The sequence below is a fragment of the Saccopteryx leptura genome, chromosome 11, assembly GCF_036850995.1.
Source record: "Saccopteryx leptura isolate mSacLep1 chromosome 11, mSacLep1_pri_phased_curated, whole genome shotgun sequence".
Taxonomy (NCBI): Eukaryota; Metazoa; Chordata; class Mammalia; order Chiroptera; family Emballonuridae; genus Saccopteryx; species Saccopteryx leptura.
In genome coordinates, this window is record NC_089513.1 from 69,689,222 (window position 1) to 69,699,047 (window position 9,826).

Below are 9,826 nucleotides of genomic sequence, written 5' to 3' on the forward strand. Positions count from 1 at the left end.
AGAAAGCCTTGAATAAATCCTCCCCTCATGTTGTCTCTTTCATAGGCAAAACAGCAAGACTTTCCTTACATAGTGTGTCACCAACAGCATACATTACAATCATGCTGAACTGGGATAAATGGCTTACGTCTGTTCATTTATCCAAAGCGAGAGAAAAGAATGGTGCTGCATTTATGTCCTTCACTTGTGTTGCCTCAATTTGATTTGCCATCATGACGGCACGATCGTGAACAGTTCTTGCCAACAGAGGCATGTCTTTTATTCATTTGATTATCTTGTCTTTATCCGAAAAGTCGTCAAAAAGTTCATTGGCAACATCAAGCATGAATTTTTTGGCATACTCTCCTTCTGTGAATGGCTTTCTGTTTCACACAATTGCTAAAGCACCAGCAAAGCTAGCTGAATTCCAGGCACCTTGTTGAGTCCCATCACGGAGTTGCTGCTGACTAGCTTGCACTCTGCACAGTAGCTCTTCACATGCTTTCTTCCTGCTGTCCCCCGCTGGATATTTCGATTCAAATGTAGTATGGCATGTGTCAAAGTGCTGCTTTATATTTCACCGTTTCAGCAATGCAATTTTATCATTGCATATTAGACACACCGCAGAACCTGCTCTCTCCACAAAGGCAAATTCCTCTGTCCATTCCTGCTGAAAAGTACGATACACCTCATCTTTTTTTCTTTTAGCCATCTTCTTCGTTAAAAGAATTTCTTCAATTAGCTAGCTGACTACTTGATTAAAAGGAGGGAAGTTTACTTCCTGACTACACAAAGACCCGTATGCATTATCCAATAAAAATTTGGTGTTGTCCCGGAGGACAGCTGTGATTGGCTCCACCAACCCGCAACCACGAACATGAGCGGTAGGAAATGAATGGATTGTAATACATGAGAATGTTTTATATTTTAACATTATTATTTTTTTATTAAAGATTTGTCTGTGAGCCAGATGTAGCCATCAAAAGAGCCACATCTGGCTCCAAGTAATAGATTCCCGATCCCTGCCCTAGATCATGCCAGGCAGAGAGGCTGCTCAGATGGCACAGCTGGAGGGACAAGGAAGCAAAAGAAACAGCTTGGTGACCAGTTGACATGGAAGTCCGGGAGAAGGGACCGTAAAAGAGAAGAAAAACCTAGGCTGATCTTGAACTTCAGACTTGGATACTGGGGGGGGTGGGGGGGTGGAAACACTAACCCGGAGGACTAGCACACACAGAGGGGAGGGCCATTCACTCTCTCCATCTGCCCCCGCCCACCTGGGGAAAGAGGGAGAGATGTCTCACAGGAAGATGACAGTGGCTTCTGAGAAGTATGTAGGATGGGGCAGGACCCATTTCTCCTGTGCTCCTTAGAACAGCAGCCCTCTTTCCGCAGGGGGAAGCACTGCCCCTCTAAACCTCTGAGTGCGTCTAACTCCTGGGGGTATCTGGACATGGGTCCCTAGCTCCTTTGGGAAGTTTGCATGTTTCATAAGCTTCCATTTTTCCCCCAGCGTTTCTATGCCATCCCCGCTTTAGCCACAAGAGGGTAGCAGACTCCAGTGATTGGGAAGAAAGGATTGGGGTGAATAAGAGGTGAGGAGTGGCTGCCCCTGAAAGGCCTGCGTCTTGAGGGATGTGCTTTTCACCAAATACTAATTTAATTTAATTCTTCTAAGATACACTTATTATGAAGCTATTCCACTTATAAGTAGATTGTTTTTTTATCCACATGAGTGAACAATATGCCCTGGATATAAAAAAAAAATCACACAAATAAACTTTTCTTAGCTCCCCGGGCTCCCACCTCAACTTGATCCTTCAGTCTTTGGGAAAAACAGGAAGAATTGGAGCAGAGATCAACGATACATTCCAAAAATTTCTAAAATTTTATTTAATTATTTTTTAAAATGAGAAGAATGTGATAAAGAGACAGACTCCCACATGTACCCCAACAAAGATCCACCCAGCACCACCCATCGGGGGCCGGTGTTCTGCCCATCTGGGACCATGCTTGCAAGGGAGATATTTTTAGCACCTGAGGTGGAGCGCCAGGGGCCAACGTGTTCAAATCAATGGAGCCATGTCTGTGGGAGGAAAAGAGAGAGAGAGAAGGGAGTGAGGGGAGAAACAGATGGTTGCCTGTCCTGTGTGCCCTACCAGGAATCAAACCTGGGACTTCCACATGCCAGGTAGACGCTCTACCACTGAGCCAACCATCCAGGGACCCGAAATTCTGATATAAAAATGTGGGAATTGGTCCAGTTAGATTAAGTGGGTGTTTCAAATCATTGGCAGGTCTGGACACTGACCTACTCCCAGGTGAGACAGAGAGGGGCGCTCTGTGCTGTGGGCACCTGGTACCTGCAGCCCTCACATCTCCCAGCAGAGCAGGGAGCCTCCGGGTGGGCAAGGCCTGGCCTGAGTGGGTCCTGCAGGAAAGCCGCTTATCCTGAGCGATGCCCCCCACCCCCTGCCAAGCACAGCACTGAGGGGATCAAGGGCAAATGAGGGTGGGCACGAAACCCAAGGCTCAGAAACCACAGTCCTGGAGGCTTCTTAGAAACAGGAAGATATGACATACTTTCATCCTACATTTAGCATTTCTCTAGACTAGAAATTGAAGTAAGAAGGATCCATGGCCCTGGCCAGTTAGCTCAGTGGTAGAGTGTTGGCCTGACTTTTGGATGTCCTGGGTTTGATTCCCGGTCAAGGCACACAGGAAAAACAACCATCTGTTTTTCCACCCCTCCTCCTCTCACTTCTCTCTCTCTCTCTCTCTCTCTCTCTTCTCATCCTGCATCCATGGATCGATTGGAGTGAGTGGCCCCAGGCGCTGAGGATGGCTCCATGGCCTCTGCCTCAGGCACTAAGAGCTCAGTTGCTGAGCAACAGAGCAGTGCCCCAGATGGGCAGAGCATTGCCCCTAGTGGTCTTGCTGGGTGGATCCTGGTGGAGGCACATGCAGGAGTCTGTCTCTGCTTCCCCTCCTCTCACTGAATAAAATAAAATGAAGAAGAAGGAGGTGAAGGAGTAGGAAGAGGAGGAGGAGGAGGAGGGGAAGGAGGAGGAGGGGAAGGAGGAAGAGGAGGAGGAGAAAGAAAAGGAGGAGGAGAAGGAGGAGGAGAAAGAAGAAGAAGCATCCACACTGTGGTCCTCAGGGGACGCTCCCAGGCCCTGGGTTCAGACACAGGCTCAGGGTCCCGCCAGCCCATCCCTGAGATGGACTCCTTCATGCACATGTGGTGGCGGCAAGTATTTGAGCCAAAGGGACAAAATTGTAGGACTGGGGGGTTGCCAGCCATCCAGATGTCACCAGTGGAGAGTCTCCCCACCTGATGCCAGTCACGGCTCCCTTCCTGCCTCCAACCATCAACACGTGACCATTAACCCACGAGCCGTGGCCGCTGAGCTCCTCTCCTTCTTTATTCTAAGATGCTTAATGCACTTTCCCCAAGACCCTGCCCTAGCTAGGAGGAGGCCCCCAACTGAGTCCCGCCCAAGTCCCCCACACAGGCACAGCAGGGACAGCACGGCCACTCAGCCTCATTCGAGCTTTTATTCTGCAGCCCGCAGGTGAGGGATCCAGCTTCGGGTATCTCCCCGTCCCCAGTGAGCCTCGGGCCCGTCCCCATGTGAGGTGTCCACATGTGAGGTGCTTATGGAGCTGGTGTTTTAGACAAGAATGGAGGCTGGTGACACAGCCTCCAGACAGATTGCTGTGATCTTCAGATGCCCTTGCTTTCTGGAGCAGGACGCCTTATCCGGTGGGCGTGGGGCCTGTGGGGCCTGGCTCTGGTCCCTGCTGGTAGCTGCCTCCCTGTGTCTGAAATCAATGCCCCCCCCCGCCCCTCCCCTCACTCCTTGTCCCTCCCCAGCTGGGCAGAGGCCGCCCATCCTCCTCAAGGTCACAGACCTGCTTTCAGGGGTTGAGCCTTGGAGCGGAGCTGTTTAAGGTAACTCCTAATTGCCTCTTAAAGTGCATTAGATAGAACCCCACCATTTGCCTTTTTTTAATCATTTTTTATTGATTGATTCTAGAGAGACAGAGAGAGAAAGGAAGAGAGGGAGGGGCAGGGGGAGGATTCCTTTCTTGTTCCAAATAGTTGTGTATTCATTGTTGCTTCCTGTATGTGCCCTGACCAGGAATCTAACCCACAACCTTAGCAGTTTGGGACGATGCTCTAACCACTGACTGACCGGCCAAGGTCCATTTGTCTTTCAGGGAGGCAATGGGGTTTCCCTGGTTACTGATAGAGTGTGCACGGCAGGACCTTAGATGCCCTGTGATTCTGACCTAGGGGGCAGGCCACTGTCTGGAAGCCAGCGGTCCCCCTGGCTCCTCACATCTGATGAGGTCACTGACCACTCCTCTCAGGCAGGGTTGACCGCGGGTCTCTGCAGGATGACGTGCACAGGCTTCACAGACAGGCCCAACGTGCAGGCCAGGACCTGGAACTCGAGGCCTGCTCCTGGGCCTGTACTGGGAAGCTGGTTCAGGCAGAACACGCAGGGAGGTGGAGGCGTGGCCTAGAAGGCCACACCCCCGGTGGTGCACAGGTGTATGCTGGTGGGTGGAGTCCCTGTGGGCAGTGTGTGGAGTGGCGACAGGGACAGCTAGGGGGCAGTGAGGAGTTGGGCCACGTGACTAATAAAATAGAGACCATCTTAGGCTGTGTTAGCAAGAAATCCGGGTAACATTGGGGACCTGAAATCAAGCTTTGAAGACTTGACCTTCTTCATCTTCGTGCAACGGTACTTGCCATCCGAGCCCTTGGAGCACTTCAGGTGGGGCCGGCAGGGACAGGTGTGGTGCCGGCGTTTTCTGGAGGAGGGAATCTGGGGAGAGTGGAAGAGAAGGATGACATATTCCTCCAAGGCACACAGGCCTCTGGGCTGGAGCTTCTGACCTGCTGGCCAGGGCCAGGGACTCATGACCCCCAGCTGAGCACAATAACAGCTATTATCGAGGAGGAAGCTGATGCACAGAGTGGCTAAGCAATGTGCCAATGTCACACAGCTAATTGGTAGAGGAGCCAGGGTTCAAAGAGACTATGGGACCTGCCACAGCACAATGCTGTCCACCTCCAACCCTAAGGAACTGCACAAGCCCCAACACTGCTGACCCCTTGCTGGCCTGGACACGTGCACACACACACTCACCCACACGTCCCTTCATTGACTACCACTTATACTTCATCCCTATGTGCAGACACGGGTGGGTGCTGGGCAGCAGCGGGGAAGCACAGACACCCTCTCTGCCTGTGACTCACCCAGAGGATTGCTGAGCCACTGAGGCTCGTCAGGGGGAAGAGCAGGAGCGATTAAACCATAGTCAGTGTCACACTGCCTGGGTTCAAATCCCCGCCTGTCACTTACGAGCTATGTGACAACTGGCAAGTTATTTAACCACTCTCTGCCTCAACTTTATTATCTGTAAAAATGGGTTAATAACAAAGCCTACCACATATGGTTGTAAAGAGGCTCAAACTTGCAAATAGCACTCGGTAGGAAGAGTGGTTCCTGCTCTATCTCATTGGCTGTGTGTCCCAAGCAAACCTGTGCTGTACCTTGCGGCTGGCGGGATGACACTCGTCTCCTCTCCTCCCGAGTGGGGTGCACACCCGCAGACCTCGAGCCAACAAGCTGATGGCACAGCAGGTGCCCGCCCCACATTGGACGTCCCGTTCACAGTCCTTGAAGTGGATGGAGGTGAGAAAGGAGTCATTAGAGCCCATTAGTGCCTTCGGAGAGAAACCAGAAGTGAAAAGTACATCCAAAATAGCTCGGTTGCTTGGAGCGTCATCCTGAAAAACAGAGGTTGCAGGTTTGATTCCCCGGTCAGGGCACATACAGAAGCAGTCGACGTACTGTCTCTCTCTCTCTCTCTCTCTTTCTCTCTCTCTCTCAAACAACAACAACAAAGCAGCAACCCCTGGGGGCCGCTGAGTGGTCCCCCACCCCAGCCTCACAGGACACCCCGGGTCCTGCGTTGTTACCTCTGCTCCCCTCACAGCAGGAGGCTCAGGGCTCAGTGGGGCATCGAACCTGGACCTGAGGGGCCTCCCGAGCTCCGCTGTGGCCCCTCAACAGGGAGGCAGGTCGCCCCTCTGAGAAGTCAAGAGCTTAGGAGACAGGCTTTAAGGCACCGGTTGAAGCCCATGGGACTGAATTAATTCAACATCTTGGAGGAGAGAGGGGCCCCATGGCCCGAGTTCCCAGGCGGTCAGCGCTGTGTTTCCCTGGACCCAGCAGTACCGGGGTTGGGGCCTCGCTCCCCCTGCTGCCCCACCCCCACCCCACCAGGAGCCCAGCCTCACCTGAGGCTCCGGTGCCCAGTGAACAGCTGTCTCCTCACCAGATAGGAGTGGACCCCTCAGGCGGGGCTCCCAGACGGGGGCTGAGGGGCCTTGCCTGGTTTCTGGAAGGTGCTATTTGTAAAGAAGGCCACAGGAGCCCACTTTAAACAGAACCTCGGGCTGGGGGAAACAGCGCCCTGGACGGCCGCAGACCGGTGGGCCACGGTGGGGGCGCTCCCTAACTTTCCGCTTCCAGAGACACTTGCAGCTTTTCAGGCTGCGGTTCCCGTTCAGTGTTGGGTCTTGGTTTGCTCTTCTCCTCCAACCAGAGGCCACGGAGCGCCCTCTGCTGCCTGCGTGGGGGTGTGGGGGGAACTCGACCCTCCACACTGCTCAGCCCAGGAGGGGAGTGGAGGATGCCCTGCTGCTTGTCACCCAGAGGGGCTGCAGGTGCCACCACCTGTCCATGCTGGGCTCCACCCGGTGAGGGCACGTCTCACACACCAGCCGGCCCCCGAAAGCTCCAGGTCAGGGCCAAGTAGACCCCACCTGACTCTCTTCCCACGGAGGAGGCGTTGCTGTCCTGCGCTGGGAGGCAGGACCACCCAGGCCTGAATTAGGGGCAGTGACAGTCTGGGCAGCAGAGGAGTGTGGGGACAGTAGAACCCGGTCCCTGACTGAGAGTCAGACAGGGACAGAGGCACATGGAGTGTGGACGGAGCCAGAGGTGCCGACCTGCCCTCCACACCCGGGTCTCCCTCCCACAGCACATCACGTCACCACTGGAGGGCATGTCCTCTCCCCCCCGGTTTCTCTCTCTCTGTGCTTTCTCCTCAAAGCGTCATCCTGAGGAAAGACAGTCCCACCTCTCTCACACCTGCCTCCTGCCGCCACTCTGGGCCAGAGCTCAGAGCTCACAGGGTGCCGTGACTGGGGACCTGCTGTGTCCACCTGTCGGTGGGGTGCCCATGACTTCTCTCCTGTGACCCGTCCTCCCCAATCTTCACAGCACTGAGAGCACAGCCTCTGGGTCTGCATTCATTAGGTAGGATGCTGCCCAAACCATTTTGTTTTGCTCTGGGTCTCAAAAGCCTTTTTCATTCTGTTCTCTGAAACTCAGTGTTTGTCCTTTAAAAAGAAAGAGAAGGCCCTGGCCCGTTGGCTCAGCGGTAGAGCGTCGGCCTGGCGTGCGGGGGACTCGGGTTCGATTCCCGGCCAGGGCACATAGGAGAAGCGCCCATTTACTTCTCCACCCCTATCCCCCCTCTTTCCTCTCTGTCTCTCTCTTCCCCTCCCGCAGCCAAGGCTCCATTGGAGCAAAAGATGGCCCGGGCGCTGGGGATGGCTCCTTGGCCTCTGCCCCAGGCGCTAGAGTGGCTCTGGTCGCGGCAGAGCGACGCCCCGGAGGGGCAGAGCATCGCCCCCTGATGGGCAGAGCGTCGCCCCTGGTGGGCGTGCCGGGCGCATGCGGGAGTCTGTCTGACTGTCTCTCCCCGTTTCCAGCTTCAGAAAAATACAAAAAAAAAAAAGAAAGAAAGAGAAGATGGGCACTGTCCTTCCTGTGAACAAGATAACTGAGTCGATTCCAGCAATCGTTTGCATTTCTCCGCATTTTCATTCTCTAGGGCCTTGGACGGCAAACTGCCCCTTGAGTGTGGCTGTTCCACAGAATACCACGTGCAGGCGCTACCTCGATAAGGGATGTACCTACCTACATAGTTTCAGTTTAAAAAATTTGGCTGTCAAAAGAAATTTCAATTGTTGTACTGTTGATATTTCCTCTGTTGACTAATGAGTTTCCGACCACTGCTCTAGGGGGAAAGTTGGAGGAGGCGAAGATATAAGGAATTCCCTTTGCTTTTCCTCGCTGCTTTTGTCTGGGTAGCTCCCAGGTGAACCATTCCTTCCTGTTGAAAGAGGAATGGTCCCACCCCCGGAACACAGTGTGTGCCCCAAACCTCTGAGAAAGACCCATGGCCTGAGTGTTCAGTTGCTCACGTGTGCAGAGCCCGGCTGCACAAAGCTCGCCGTGAGACATTTCTCCCGGTCACCCCATGCTTCCTTCTGGGTGCCGCTTGGACAATTGCTGGAGCCACCCCTGTTCCTATCAGAACTGGGCACAGAGTGAAATCATTGCCGGCAGTGAGGACAAGGGAGCTTCAGGACAGCCTTTGTTAGGAGTAGAGAAGCCAGAGGCTAACAGTCCCCGATAGACACTGATAAGCTCCCTGCCTTTAATGAAAGCAACATGCCGTATAAATAAAACTTGTCACACATACCAGACCATAGAGGAAAACCCAAACTTACACAGAAGGTTTATTGGAAGATGCTGATCCACTTTATAAAGGTTTCTTACACTATTAAGAACCTTCATTTCGCCCTGGCCGGTTGCTCAGTGGTAGAGCGTCAGCCTGGCGTGCAAAGTCCCGGGTTCGATTCCCGGCCAGGGCACACAGGAGAAGCACCCATCTGCTTCTCCACCCCTCCCCCTCTCCTTCCTCTCTGTCTCTCTCTTCCCCTCCCGCAGCCAAGGCTCCATTGGAGCAAAGATGGCCCGGGCACTGGGGATGGCTCCTTGGCCTATGCCCCAGGCGCTAGAGTGGCTCTGGTCCCGACAGAAGGACGCCCTGGAGGAGCAGAGCATCGCCCCCTGGTGGGCGTGCTGGGTGGATCCCGGTCGGGCGCATGCGGGAGTCTGTCCGACTGTCTCTTCTTGTTTCCAGCTTCAGAAAAAAAAAATACAAAAAAAAAAAAAAGAACCTTCATTTCACCAAAGGTCCGAACTTTAAAATTGCTCAGTGTTCTCCTCATGCATTGAAAACAGGACTTGGTATGCATACACACAGCTTCTCCAAAGCAGAGCCGTTTAGTAGATCGAGGTCCAACTCATGGGAAAACCATGTCAAACACTCGGAAGTGCCACTGGATGGCTAACCTCTCTGCCCTTTGGTTTGCCCTTCCCCCACCGGGTGCCTGACTCCCTCCCATTCAGACCCTGACACCCTCCTGAAACCCAGGGAAACCTTAGCCAACTTACCCCAGGGACTGTAGCACAGTCAGACACGGTCACCAGGAGGAGCAAGACTATGATTTGCGTGACAGCTCTCATGGTCACTTGGAGTGCAGGCAAAACCCGGTCCACTCAGCTACCTCTGGCTTCCTGCAGCTCAGTCTCCTGCAGCCAGCAAGGAAGACCGGGCTTGGGGCCCCCTCCTTCTTCCCAGATTTATATCGTCCGGTCTCGAATGCCTGTGGACACTGTGTCCTGTCTTCCCTTCCCCATCACCAGTGTTACGCGGATGATCTCAGACAAGAGAATGAGACCTGAATCCCTAATGACGTCAAATTGCCATCAAAACCGATAATAAGAAACACGTTGGAGGCTTTGACGTTTGCTCTCTTTCTCCCAACTGCATGATCCAGGAAGTCACATGCATCGCTACCCCGCTGTCCTCTCTGCCTCTGGGCAACCCTGTCTGCTTGGGGCAGGGAAGGACTTCAGTAAATGTTATAAAGTACCGTACCCCAGATTCTGAAAGGCACTGTACC

The 9,826-nt window shown here is 53.5% G+C and overlaps 1 protein-coding gene across 1 annotated transcript; it reads right to left on the bottom strand.

Annotated features, from left to right (window-relative positions):
- Positions 1–4,587: 4,587 nt before the first annotated feature.
- LOC136383101 (prokineticin-1-like) lies at positions 4,588–9,471 on the bottom strand. The gene is made up of 3 exons (XM_066352663.1): positions 9,315–9,471; positions 5,549–5,674; positions 4,588–4,817 (listed from the first exon to the last, which is right to left on the bottom strand). The coding sequence occupies exons 1-3, from the start codon at positions 9,384–9,386 to the stop codon at positions 4,647–4,649; spliced, it is 369 nt and encodes a 122-aa protein (XP_066208760.1). The 5' UTR covers positions 9,387–9,471; the 3' UTR covers positions 4,588–4,646.
- Positions 9,472–9,826: the final 355 nt, after the last annotated feature.

Coding starts and splice junctions, on each gene's coding strand:
- LOC136383101 (XM_066352663.1), bottom strand. CDS start 9,386: ATGAGAGCTGTCACGCAAATCATAGTCTTGCTCCTCCTGGTGACCGTG. Junction 5,675..9,314: donor ACTGTGCTACAGTCCCTGGG/GTAAGTTGGCTA, acceptor ATCCACTTCAAG/GACTGTGAACGGGACGTCCA. Junction 4,818..5,548: donor GTCATCCCGCCAGCCGCAAG/GTACAGCACAGG, acceptor CACTCTCCCCAG/ATTCCCTCCTCCAGAAAACG.